The sequence below is a fragment of the Medicago truncatula genome, chromosome 8 (assembly GCF_003473485.1).
Source record: "Medicago truncatula cultivar Jemalong A17 chromosome 8, MtrunA17r5.0-ANR, whole genome shotgun sequence".
NCBI classification, from domain to species: Eukaryota; Viridiplantae; Streptophyta; class Magnoliopsida; order Fabales; family Fabaceae; genus Medicago; species Medicago truncatula.
In genome coordinates, this window is record NC_053049.1 from 38351700 (window position 1) to 38365295 (window position 13596).

The following is a 13596-nucleotide window of genomic DNA, read 5'->3' on the forward strand; positions in this document are numbered from 1 at the left end:
TATAATTCTCTTTTATGTAATATTTTAACGTGTGGGCCCTTATTCTTTCGACATTTTTGCAAAATATGTCTCATTGAACAGTTCTAGGAAAGTAAATCTGTGGCATTCGTAGACCAATTCTCCCGTTTGTATCATAACTTCTAATGTAAGCAAGTACATGTATTTGATTTTCTCTGTTGTGCTTATATGCATTAGCTATTTTCAACTTTGAACCCCAATATCTATAGAACACAATTATTATTATTGTTCCTATTATTTACTCATCTTTAGCTACGAGTTTTTAAACTTATTTTAGATACATCATGGAGCTTAAAAATTATCTTATTTTGATGTGATGTGTTTGATATTTTAGGTTTATAATATACTTACCAATCTTATCTTAAATTTTCCCGTGCATCCTGTTTAACGTCGTGTATGAAGAAATATTCCGAAATGTGTAATACCCCTATTATGCATTTTGTTGTAACATTCTTGGTTGACGATATGATATTTCACCAAACAATAATTTTATGACTCTGATCATTGTTCTTTACGTAGTTTATTTTAAGTTCCATTCCAAAATATTATGTTTTACTTAGTATCAAAATATTTCAGCTCATAAGACCCGTGCGGCGCACGGGTCGGAGATCTAGTATGTTTTTAAAGAGTAACAATATATTAAAAGAGCTTAATACCTAATTGCAAGTTAAAGGATATAAGATTAATAAGTATAATAAGGGAATGAATAATTTTGAAAGGGAGAAGAGCACTTTTTTTGATATATTTTGTATCCACTCACTTTTGTGGATGACATTGGCCCTACATTTAAATGAACCCCTCCAAACTTAAGAAAGTTACTATCATTGTTACGAATCACGATAGAGATAGTCTATTTTTTTAAATGATAAACATTAATATGTTAATTGTTAGTTATGTTAGTTTTTTCTTTTTGTCAGGACTTGAATCATAAATCTTTAACTTTAACTCAAACCGGTTGAATTACCCAACCCCCGAGAAATTTTAAATATTAATCATAGTAGTGTGAGCAATAAAGTATATGATTAGCCATAGCCTAAAATTTGTCACATTCACACAATTAACACATTCATGATCGTTGATAGAGACCGGTCCATATTTTAAGCTAAATTAAAAAAAAAAAATATATGTATGAAATTTCGATTGTATGATCTCGAGAAAATCAAAATATGTTTGAAATTTAGATTGTTCGATTAACTATCAAATATATAGATAATTAAAAAAATAAGCGTGGTTTAATTAAGAAATTAGAAGCAATCATATTCCCCCAAACTGTATTGAGGTTGTTCATTGCATTAATATTCAGCATATTCTCTAAATTACAGGTAGAATAGCAAAAACCTTCTTAATGAAAAGTAAATAAATTCCAAAATAAAAGGAAAAGAATATACTGGTAAAGAGCAACCGTGGAAGTATCACAGAGGGAGAATAAGTTGGCATAACCATTTTCTTAACTTTGTGTTAAACTATAAAAAGTTATGCTCCACTTAGCAGAAGTTGCATGAAGTTAATCCATTTTTTTATTTTGTGAGTTCCCAATCATCCCTGGCCTCACTACCCTATTTTTGTGTAAATAATTGTTTTGTTATCGTAAAGAAATTCTTAGTGGGAATTTCCTTTTTAGGATTATTCAGTTTTTGCTTACTACACTATAGCTTCCTTTACTTTTTCCTAAAATCCCTTCCGTACCTCCACCCCACAATCCACAAAAGCACACATTTGGCCCTAATTGTCCGAATATTTTATTAATTATTTTATTTAATTATATTAGCTGTTTATTAATTAAGAGTTTTAATTGATTTGTGATTATATTATTATTAAAAAAAATTGATTTGTGATCATATTAAGTAATTAGGCTAATTAAAATTCTATTTGTTAATCAATTTTTTTGGTAGATATGACAAATACCATTGAAATTCACAAACATATAAGTAGAGGAGCCGATGTTTGAACTCTGATCACAACGTCTGACCTAACAATTTCAACATTTTTACCAGTTAAGTTAAGATTTATGCGCGGTTAATTAATTGAAATGAGTTCAAATATGAGTGAATGTGAGTATGCCCCATTTTGTAGAAATGAGAATCCTAATTAACCATTACACTATATGTAGGCTATGATCTCCAATATATTATATCGAACATATTGCATATTGCCAATTCTCTCCATTTGAAGGGTGTCTAAGACAAAAAATAAGTACATGTTAAGGAAGAATCACAAGTCAACAACTTCTTGTCTCTCGTTTTCTATGTTTCATGAGTATTAGAGAGGCTACAATCAGTTCATCCATCGTAGTATTCCTAATATCTTTAACAAACCAACATGTCGTAGATCCTAAAGTTATCATGATTTTATGTTTGTTCGGTTCTTGATGTTTATAACATGCTTGTTTTACTATTAATTTTCCACAATATAGTAAGTAGAAAACATACCTTTAATGATTAATTATTGAATAAGTTCTAACAATTACTTTATAACTTCACCACAAACTTTCTCCGGACATAAAGAGATTTGTATCATCTCATTTTAGCACTTTGATCAGGTTAATTATTGATAAGATTAAACTTTTTTTGCAGTTTTTTATTTGTATTGCTTTTGTATAAACTTGAAAACATATTGTAACGTGACAAGTTTCAGTCTTTTAAAACTTTTATTATTTGTACCCAAAAAAGGTGAAAGAGAATAAGTGGGAAAAGAAAGAAGAAGAAGCAAGAAGTGCGCACTGATCTAGCTGGTGTTGGTCTAGGAACTTAATTAAGTGGTAATTGGTTGAAAATAAATCATTGTTTAAAGAGGTTAATTTAAAGAAGATGCCACCTTTTAGGCCTCTTATATTGCTAGGGGAATCGTGGCCTCTATCAATGAACACAATAACATTGGTACGCAACTCATTATATTACTCTTTTCTATACTTTCTTTTCCGGTAGATGTAGAATAAAACGTTACGTGGGTTACGTTCATTGGGCAGTCTCATGTCATTGTGGAGCTCATAATATATATAGGTTTATGGAGTATATGATGGAATAATGTTAGATTTTAGTGTAAGTTGTTAGTCTATTTTCCCAAAAAGAAATGATAAAGTTTATAGTCTCACATTAATCATGAATGAGTTAAATTAATATTGAATATATAAGAGAGACAATTAATTTTAAATGGGAATTAGAATGTCATTTTGTTGTTTGGGTCGGAAAGTAAACCCTACCCTCCTCGTTCAAAACCTCACCTAAAATTAAACTTTTGAAGAGAGGTAATTTCGTCGATAAAAACAAAAGGATGATTTTCAAGAGCGGTGAAAAAAAAGAAACTCTCTAAACATTATGGGTTCCAAAACCACAAAAAAGTTAAAGGTTTTATTTTAGGGCATATATGTCTTGTATAAAATTGCACCACTAACCATGAAGTAAAGTTGCAATCAATATGTAAAGTTTCTTGAATGAATTATAGTGAGGACAAAACTTGTCATCACAAAATAAACAAAGATTTTCATACACCCACTTCTATATTTTAGATTGAAATGAAATCATTCGGCTATAGAAATTATTGGAGTTCAATATTCTATTTTATATTTCGTTCTATCTCCTTAATGATCAATCATGTTTCTTGAATACTCGAAAACTTTATGTTATTTAATATTTTATTAGAACAAAGTGGTCATAAAATCTAGCCTGGAGAATTTGTTGAATGTGCTCATGGCGTAATCACACTGCTAAGAACAGTATAGTGAGTACTTATCCAATTGAATGGGGTTGGTGGGTCCTTCATTTGTTCGTTTGTCTGAATAATTGGACTTGCACAAAATTGTTAAATATGCATTATTATATTATATATGCTATTACTGTTTATTTTTTCATAGCAACTAGCACAATTGCACGAACACTCTTTTTTTTTTTTTTACACAATAAACGCTCTTTTATTTTCCATCCATTTTGGAAATTCTTTCTTGGCATTTCATTTGGAAAGCATGTCTAATCTTTTCATCTTAGTTTCCTTTTTTTTTTTTTTTTGGCTTAATTGCACTTTTCCCCTATCTTTTGTTAATTGTGCGATTTTGCACCCCCTCTTTTTTTTGAGCGATTTTGCACCCTATCTTTTGCAAACTGTGTTTTGTTCAAAATTATCATTAAAAGAGGGGAAAAGGGGCAAAAGATAGGGTGCAAAATCGCTCAAAAAATATAAGTGAGGGTGCAAAATCGTACAATTAGCAAAAAGATAAGGGACAAAAGTGCAATTGAACACAAAGATGAGGTGCAAAATCAGAAAAGGGGCAAAAAGATGGGGTGCAAAATCACTCAAAAAAAAAAAAGAGGAGATGCAAAATCGTACAATTGACTTGGCTTTTTTGTTTCTTTTGCAATTTTTTTATTCCATTTGAATTTTTTTATTAAAAACTTAATTGATTTTTTTATTTATTTCTTTTCATCTTCATCTTCTTCTTCACTCTCTCTTTTCAATCTCCTTCTACCATCTTTTTTCCAGCAACACAACATCACACAACACAACATCAACACAACAATCTCTTCTTCTCTTCTTTCCTGGTTGTTCCAATCCATCCCCTTCTCATCAATTTTCAATTTTTGGATCAATCATCAACAACACAACAACAACGCATCAACAACACAATAACAACAACACAAAATTCTTCTTTAACCCAATTCCAAAAGAGAAAAACAAAATCAAATGGAATTTAAATCGGAAACAACAACTTCAACGTAAAACAACAACAACTTCTTTAAAAACAAATCATCAAATCAAAAATCAACCCAGATTGCTTCCTCTTCCAATAAAAAATCAAACCCAAGTGGTTAAAAATCAATTCCATGTATGAAGAATCAAAAACCCAGATTCAAAAATCCTCTCTTTCAAAATTCGAAAATTCTCTCTTTCAATTTCTTGATTGTGTTCTTGTGTTGCTGTTTCTTGATTGGAGGGATGGAGGGTATGATTTGGTGAAAAGAAATAGAGAGAAGAGAAAAGAGAAAAGAGAAGAGAAGGAAGAAGAAAAGGAATAACAAAAAGAGAGAAGGTGGGAGAGAATAGAAGGAAGAAGAGAATAGAGAAGAGAATGATGAAGATAATAGAAGGAAGAAGAAAAGAAAGAAGATAAACAGAGAAGGTGGGAGGGAAGAGAAGGAAGAAGAAAAGGAAGAAGAGAGAAGGGGATTTACGTTGGAGAAGAAGAGAGAAAAAGAAATGGGATTTTTTTTTTTTTAATTTACCATTAAGGGTATTTTATCTTTTTAACATAATTTTAAAAATAAAAAATAAAAAATTATGACGTGTTAGGGCCATTTTACCCATTACTACAGAGTCAGCGTGCCACATCAGCTTATTAATCCAGTCAGATGACATTAAATTAAAGAATCTTCATTTTACAAAGGGGAATCTTCAAGTTTTTTTTTATAGGAAATATACCAAAAGACCCCCAAATAGCAGGGGTAAAAGTCTATTAACCCATTTGTTTTTATCTCATTCTCATCATGCATTAATTTTCGTTAGTGCATGCATTAATATTCGTTAGTGCGCTCACACCTTGTTTTTTTCCTTCACTTTAAAACCAAAACAAACCAAACTCATTTTTTTCTTGAACTCAAACATCATGGTACACAACAGGTCTCTTGTCTATGACAACATGGATAATGCTTGCTTTCCTTCTCCACACCTTGATGCTTTTCCAGCTGGTCTACGAGTACTCGTTGTTGATGATGATCTAACTTGCCTCAGAATCCTTGAAAAAATGCTCAAAAAATGCTTTTACCGAGGTTTCTTTCTTTCATTCATATTCACTCTGCTTCTTCTTCCATGTGCTAAAAGTGGTATATGTGTGTAATTGAATTAATAATCTCAACAAATGCCAATAAGTTCAGTAGAATTCAACTTTAAGAAAACAAGCATTTGGCCAATCCACATTTTTGTTGGCTTCTAATTTCCAATTCCTTTTTTTTTTCAAAGAAAAAAAAGAATCTTGTTACTTTTTCATTTAAGATAATTTTGCAGTATCCAATAATTCTAGCTAGGATGAGATGATAGTACTGGTCTCTTTTAACTTAATTAACCAAGGTGTTTAAATTGACACTCATAACAACATTAAAAGGTATTGAGGAAGAGTTTTGTGCCTCATGTGTCTTACTTGGTTCGAGATATTAGTCTTAATAGTCTTATATTCATCTTCATCTTCTAACACTTATCTATCTTGTGCTCTCAGTGACCACATGTTGCTTAGCAATAGAGGCTCTTAAGAAGCTCCGCGAAAGTAAAGGTACATATGACATAGTGATCAGCGATGTAAACATGCCTGACATGGATGGTTTCAAACTTCTTGAACATGTTGGACTTGAGATGGATCTTCCTGTCATTAGTACGTTCTTTTATTCATAACTTTTTTTTCCTTCAAATTATGTGTAACATTCCTCTCGCAGCTCTTTTTTCCGGACCAGTCAGTACCTACAAGTAACATTCTTGGTCCGAAAAAAGATGGACGAGGGGGTGTTACAATATATATACATAGTATTTTGATTTTATTGACTAAAATTCCATGATATTTCTAACAACACTTGATAATGTTATGTAGTGATGTCTGTTGATGGAGAAACAAGCAGGGTGATGAAAGGTGTTCAACATGGAGCATGTGATTATTTGCTTAAGCCTATAAGGATGAAAGAAGTGCGAAACATATGGCAACATGTCTTAAGAAAAAGAATACGTGAGGCAAGAGAATTTGAAAGTCTTGAGGGAATTCACTTAATGAGGAATGGATCAGATCACACTGATGATGGTAACCTGTTTGCTGTAGGAAAAGAAATGAACTTAATGAAGAAAAGGAAAGATTTTGATAGTAAACATGATGACCAAGTATTCTTAGATCAAACTTTCATAAAGAAAGCTAGAGTAGTTTGGTCTGTGGATCTTCATCAGAAATTTGTTAAAGCGGTGAATCAGCTTGGATTCGATAGTAAGTTTCTTATCAACATTCTCTACGAAGTCAGATTCAAATAAATCTGCTTATTGCTATGCACGCCAATGAACGGAACTTAAATTCCGGTCTTGTTTATCATATTGTTCTTGATAATTTTATGTATGAAGTTATGAACCATCATATTTTTTGTGTAAGAGAATGTAATGACAAAAATAATTTCTTTTTGGCAGAAGTTGGTCCCAAGAAAATTCTAGATTTGATGAATGTTCCATGGCTGACTAGAGAAAATGTTGCTAGTCATTTGCAGGTATATGATTTAGACATGTGAATTGCTTAGGTGGTACTATATAAACAATTCTTAGATTTGATGAGATATTTTAGTAGGAAACTTGTATCATCTTTTGAATTAGTCACCGGTGAGAATGATATGAAACATGAGTAGTTATGTAAGACAAATGTTAGATTAGAAATATAATCATTAGAGGGAAAATCGGGGTTCTACATCCTAGAGTAAATGGAGAAGACCGACAGAATCATCAGTATTGAGAGTAGACCGAAAGCAAAGGTTTAGTTTTTGAGTTTAATACACTTTCTAGGGTCGACCGAGCCATGTAGTTTGAAAAATTACTTGATTTTTGTTGTGCTGTTAACATCTCAATTTCTAAAGTTGAAAGTTTATATTATGAGTATTACGTCTGATATTTGTTTCTGTTAGGCCTATAACTAGAAGGCTAGAATCATAGTAGAGGTTCAATTTAAATTAAGCATCCAATACAGGTCACAGAAATACTGACATAAATGCAGACTATCTTATAAAATTCAAATTGGATAATTTTATTGAGTTTGAAAACTTAAAAGGTTCCTAATAATAAAATTTTGCTCTTCAGAAATACCGGCTCTACTTGAGTAGGTTGCAAAAGAAAAATGATCAGAAATCGTCCTCAGGTGGAATAAAGCATTCAGATTTACCTTCAAAAGATCCAGGATGTTTAAGCTTTCTCAACTCTTTCAACAAGCAACAAAAGGAAGGTGCAATCGACAGCTTTGGATATTCAGACGGGACATTAAAAATTCAAATGGATACTACGAGTCATGAAAAAAGAAGAGCTTCAACTAGTGACATTCCTAATCCAAAGATAAGAAAGAGTTCAGAGATAGGTCTTAACCAATCTCTTGAATCTGCAGAATCAGAAGCAAACCATACAGTATTTGACTCCGTCATACCAACACAGTACTCTTGGAATGAAGTTCCAAAAAGGCCACTCGGAGAAGAACTTAACACACTTGTACAATTAAAGGATAATCTCAGCCATTTGCCATTAAATGTTACACAGCAACACTTCCAAAATGACCGATCACTATCAATTAATTCCAATCCCTCCGGTTACAAAAGTGATTACATTAGACCTGTGAATTCAACGGTGTCTTCAGTTGATACCTTTCCTAGTCAGTCCAAAAGCGATATCATTTTCACTTCAAATTTGAGTTTAAAAACACCAAAATTTAATCTTGGCTGCGCTTCTGATATGGAAATCTACCAAAGAAACTTACTTTTGGGTATTGAGTCAGCTTCAACACCTTTGGACGAGGACTTAAATTTGTTCTTGTTACAAGGTGAATACTATGATATGAACTTTGACATGCAGAATATAGAGATGTCAGAGTATTATGATCCAAGGCTTATTCCTGAAGTTCCTACCAATTTGTATGCTTCAGGAGATTATTCTTAGCATGATATTTGATTCTGTCTTGCCTTTTCATGCATCTTCAACGAAAGTCCAACTCCGCAAATGAAATAACTGCTTACTATTAGGTATTTTTTTTCCCTTGTTAGATAGGATTTCGATAATGAAAAACATATAGAAAAGGATATGATGTCTGATGAGGAAACATTAAGCTTATCAATAAGCTTGTTTTCTTTCTTAATGCTACCAACTTGGTAGTTCGAGAAGCATTTTCGCACGTTTGTAATTTTGTAAACCAACAATGGTTCATAGCAAAATGCTTGCTGAATCACGCAAGTAAATTCATCATTGCAAAAGAAATGTAACTAAAGACTATTTATATATATTTTTTTGTTGGAAAAAGACTATTTGTATTATGTTCATTCTAATCACCTTTACATTACCATATGAAAGCTAACTTAGTTACTGATTATATGATTCAATTTGTTTTAGTTTTCTCTCTTCTATTAGCAATTCGTTTCTTTAGTTTACAGAACTCATGTTAGAAATCTTGTTGTTACGAAAAGGCTGCGACACACAAAGAATGAAGAAGATGCACCTTAAGAACAGCAAAGAGTGCGTTTACACACTAACATGTCGTCTCCGATAAGTACATATTGGATGCAAGTGGAATGACCAACAAATCCCTTCGGGAACATTGATGTGGATTGCACAAACAAGCCACATTTATCTCTTAATAATTGTTTACAAAATTTTGTTTCCTACATTTCTCTCATGCATTAGAGAACATAATGAGGATTTAGAGTGAGAAAAAAATATATTAAACAACATCGATTGCTTTAATTTAATAAAAGTATCTTACATTCTCTTATTTTTAACTTAATTATGCAATTACAGATAAAAAGTCACAATTATTCTTGACTAATTTTTTTTTCCAATACGTACGTGCATGAATGAGATTGAATTCACGATCATTTGCTATTGAGTCCCTTAACTATCACCCAAATCAACATGTTTTTGAGGTAGCTTCTTCCATTAAATTAGTTGATTGAACGGTGGTTGTATACTTTGAATAGGGTATTGACGTGTAAGCTCATGTGGGGCGAGGGAAATTATATATCCGCAATGTGACAATTAAGTTATTATTATATATAATACTCTCTTTTTTGTTGGTCAAGAATTATGTATAATACTCTATGCAAGCTTCTTCTTTTTGACTGGTCCTATCTAATAATACTATATGCATGTTTTAAAATCATTGTATATAATAAATAAATCTAATAATATTATCAATAAAATATAATAAGTCTTTCAATAACGCAGACAAGTGCTGAATGTCACCAAGCAGAAATCAACGTGATTGGTTATTTTCGAGATTAAATGAAAACGTTTTCCTTTTCCTCTCTAAAATAATAATACTAACTCTAACACGTTGGTGAAAGGTGGGTGATGTAATATACGCGTGTTCATACTTTAAACTGGTCTTGATCTTGTATTAATGTTCATAATTCATACACTATATAAACACTTTATGCTATGTGTATGGCAATCCATTCAATCAATATACCAGTGAGCATAAATTGTACTAGTGAGAATATTAATCAGTTGTTGAGCCAATCAAATACCATATGGAAATTGAATTAATTTCTAGAGAAACCATCAAACCTTCATCACCAACTCCTACTCACCTCAGAATTTATCCACTTTCTTTCATTGATAACATTTTTTTTCGTTTATATGTTCCAGTCATTTTCTTTTACAATCCAAATGAGTGTAGTGACCAAAATTCCAAAGTATCACTACTTCGAAAATCTTTATCTCAACTTTTATCTAAATACTACCCTTTTGCTGGCAGATTAAAAGATAAAATTACCATTGAATGTAATGATCAAGGTGTGTCATTTTTGGTCACAAAGATCAAAAACAAACTTTCAGAGATTCTCAAAAACCCCACAGATAAAATATTGAACCCTTTGTTTCCCGACAAATTGCAATGGAAAGACATGGATTGGAGCGATACTTTGATAGCTGTTCAAATCAACTGTTTCGCATGTGGAGGAATGGCGATAAGTATTTGCATGAGTCACAAAATTGGTGATGCGTCAACCATTTTCAACTTCATGAATGATTGGTCCATCATCAACCAAAAATTACAAGAAGAAGAAGAAGATAAAGGGTTATTAGTATTACCTTTTCCTTTACTTGATGGAGGAGCTTCTGTTTTTCCACAAAGGGATTTAACTATTTTCCCAGAACTTGTGTTAACGAGAAAAAACAATGTGGTGTGTAAAAGGTTTGTGTTTCAACCCTCAATGATCAAGTCCCTTAAGGCAATGGCAACTTCTAGTTCTATGCATTCACCTCCATCACGTGTACAAGCAGTAACTGCATGGATTTATAAGCGTGCAGTTTCACTAATGGGATTAAATTTCCAGACGGCTTTATTTAGCATGGGTGTAGATCTTCGCAAAAGAATGGTTCCTGCATTGTCTGAAAAGTGTGTAGGAAACATTGTTTGGTTCTCGTCTATGGTTGCAGATAAGAAGGAAATGGAATTACATGAGTTGGTATCCAAAATAAAAGAAGGGTTATCGCAGTTTGGTGACTTTATTCCGGAAACATTTGGAGCGAAAGAGAATGAAAACTTGTCATTAATATCTGAGTGCTTGAAACAAGTTACTGAGCCTCATCCCGAAAATGAAAATTTGTTTACTTTTAGTAGCTGGTGTAGGTTTCCAATGTATGAAACAAATTTTGGGTGGGGAAATCCAACATGGGTCACCACTTTTGGTTGTTCTTCAAGGAACATAATATTTCTGATGGATACAAAAGATGGAGAAGGGATTGAAGCTATTGTGAACATGGAAGACAATTACATGACTAAGTTTGAGCATGAAGTTGAGCTTCTTCGACATGCCTCTTTGAATCCAAGCAATGTTGGACACGATGACTATGTGTTCTCTTCGCAAGCTCTCTCAATTCCTTCTTAGCATATTTGGATCTATGTGTATGATTTGTGGGTTTGGATTAAAGATTCTCAATAAGTGTTGAAAGAGACTTGTTTATTTAAGTTATTAATTACATTTTAATCATTTTTCTTTCTCTTTTGCACTTGTAATCTGTTCATTTTAGTTAATTTACTATTGTTTACTTTCTCTAAATCTGGCTGTTATATCTACATTAAGGGTATTGCAATTGTGGATTCAGTAATGATTAGTGTTTATCTTGTGAATGAAAAAATTGCAATCTCTGGTATTTTAGCCTAAAATATCATGTCTCCATAGTAAATTTTAGTGATGATATTGGTACTGTAATAACCATCAGCAGATAGCTAATCAAATTCTTATCAGTTGTATTGATTTTGGTGATCTGGCCAGATATTTTGTACTGCACAGCTACACCTAGCACAACTTGTTCTTTAGCTACTATTCGTCACCAATAATTGAACACTTACTTTATTTACTTTGACTAATGACAAAACTCTAGTTAAAATTCTTATTCTGGATACGAGCCGAGTATAAGTCACAGGTTTGTGTGTATTTGGGAGATTGGCATGTTATGCCTTGGCTGGAATGGGGGGTGGTCAAGATGACAGAGAAGAGAATTTGGAGATCAAACTTCCATAAAGAAAGCTAGAGTAGTTTGGTATGTGGATTTGGTAGTAAGTTTCTTATCAACATTCTCTATGAAGTGTTATCTTGAGAGAGGTTCAATCTAAAATCTGAAAAAATGTTCTAAAATAGTCTATAAATTTCATTGACTTTGAAAACTTAATTTCAGGTTCCTAATAATAAAATTTTGATCTGCAGAAATATCGACTCTACTTGAGTAGGCTGCAAAACAAAAAATATCAGAATTCTTCCTCATAAAGGTGAATTTGAATAAAGCATTTCAAAACACGGGACATTAAAATTTCTATTAGATAATTGTAACAAGTGACATTGTTGATCCGAAGATAAGAAAGAGTTCGCAGATAGGTCTTAATCAACCTTTTGAATCTAAGATTCAGAAGCAAACCATACTATTAGAACTGATACTAGAGATTCAATTTCTGTTACATTATGTTACAACAGCAGCTCATATAGAGGCTTAGTGTGAAACAAGCTCCATTAGCTAGGTTTTAGAAGTTCTCTATTGTGATTATATCTCTTGCATTCAACTCTAGTGATCATGTTTCTGCTTTATTTGTCGGAACAACTTCTCATGATGGTATTATACTCTCCTTGTATGTTGATGATATATGATTATTACAAGTAATGATGTTGATGGGATTGATGAGTTGAAATTACATTTAGCAAAAATATTTGAGATGAAGGATTTGGTCCCTCATCGCTACTCTCCTACGGCTTTGTTTGCGAGTTGGGTTTTGGAGGGGAGGGGAAGAGAAGGAAAGGCTTATGGAGTGTAAACCCTTGTTTGTGAGTTTTAAAAGAACAAGGGAAAGGTTTTGGGGGGGTTTTGAAGGGCTTCATTTGTCCAATTTTAAAGTTCCCCTATATTGGGGGTTTTAGAAGGTTAAACATACAAATTGACAATTTTGCCCTCTTAATAATTCAAAATTCCAATTTTAAACATTACTAAAATTATTACAATCTTTTTTAAGAACAACTTATTCAAAACAACTTATATATACAAAACAGCTTATTACGACCTCATTTTCAAAAACCGCTTATTCAAAACAACTTATTTAAACAAAACAGCTTATTACGACCTCATTTTCAAAAACAGCTTATTCAAAACAACTTATTTATTCAAAACAGCTTATTACGACCTCATTTTCAAAAACCGCTTATTCCAAACAACTTATTTATACAAAACAGCTTATTACGACCTCATTTTCAAAAGCAGCTTATTCAAAACAACTTATTTATGCAAAACAGCTTAATACAATATCTTTTTCAAAAACAGCTTATTCAAAACATCTTATTTATACAAAACAGCTTATTACGACCTCATTTTTTAAAAACCGTTTATTCAAAACAA

At 32.1% G+C, this 13596-nt stretch overlaps 2 protein-coding genes across 2 annotated transcripts; both read left to right on the forward strand.

Moving 5' to 3' along the window:
- Nucleotides 1–5291: 5291 nt before the first annotated feature.
- LOC25501699 (two-component response regulator ARR11) lies at nucleotides 5292–8981 on the forward strand. Its single transcript, XM_013591057.3, has 5 exons — nucleotides 5292–5774; nucleotides 6218–6370; nucleotides 6584–6964; nucleotides 7159–7235; nucleotides 7816–8981. Exons 1-5 carry the CDS (start codon nucleotides 5612–5614, stop codon nucleotides 8656–8658), a joined length of 1617 nt encoding a protein of 538 aa, XP_013446511.1. The 5' UTR covers nucleotides 5292–5611; the 3' UTR covers nucleotides 8659–8981.
- A 1183-nt stretch (nucleotides 8982–10164) lies between these two features.
- Nucleotides 10165–11853, forward strand: LOC25501700 (stemmadenine O-acetyltransferase). The gene has a single exon (XM_013591058.3). It carries the CDS (start codon nucleotides 10242–10244, stop codon nucleotides 11601–11603), a length of 1362 nt encoding a protein of 453 aa, XP_013446512.1. The 5' UTR covers nucleotides 10165–10241; the 3' UTR covers nucleotides 11604–11853.
- Nucleotides 11854–13596: the final 1743 nt, after the last annotated feature.

What these genes read in the sequence shown, in the direction of transcription:
- LOC25501699 (XM_013591057.3), top strand. Translation starts at nt 5,612, where the DNA reads ATGGTACACAACAGGTCTCTTGTCTATGACAACATGGATAATGCTTGC. An exon ending in GAATCAGCTTGGATTCGATA is followed by an intron (nt 6,965 to 7,158) that starts GTAAGTTTCTTA and finishes TCTTTTTGGCAG; the next exon opens with AAGTTGGTCCCAAGAAAATT. An exon ending in ATGTTGCTAGTCATTTGCAG is followed by an intron (nt 7,236 to 7,815) that starts GTATATGATTTA and finishes TTTGCTCTTCAG; the next exon opens with AAATACCGGCTCTACTTGAG.
- LOC25501700 (XM_013591058.3), top strand. Translation starts at nt 10,242, where the DNA reads ATGGAAATTGAATTAATTTCTAGAGAAACCATCAAACCTTCATCACCA.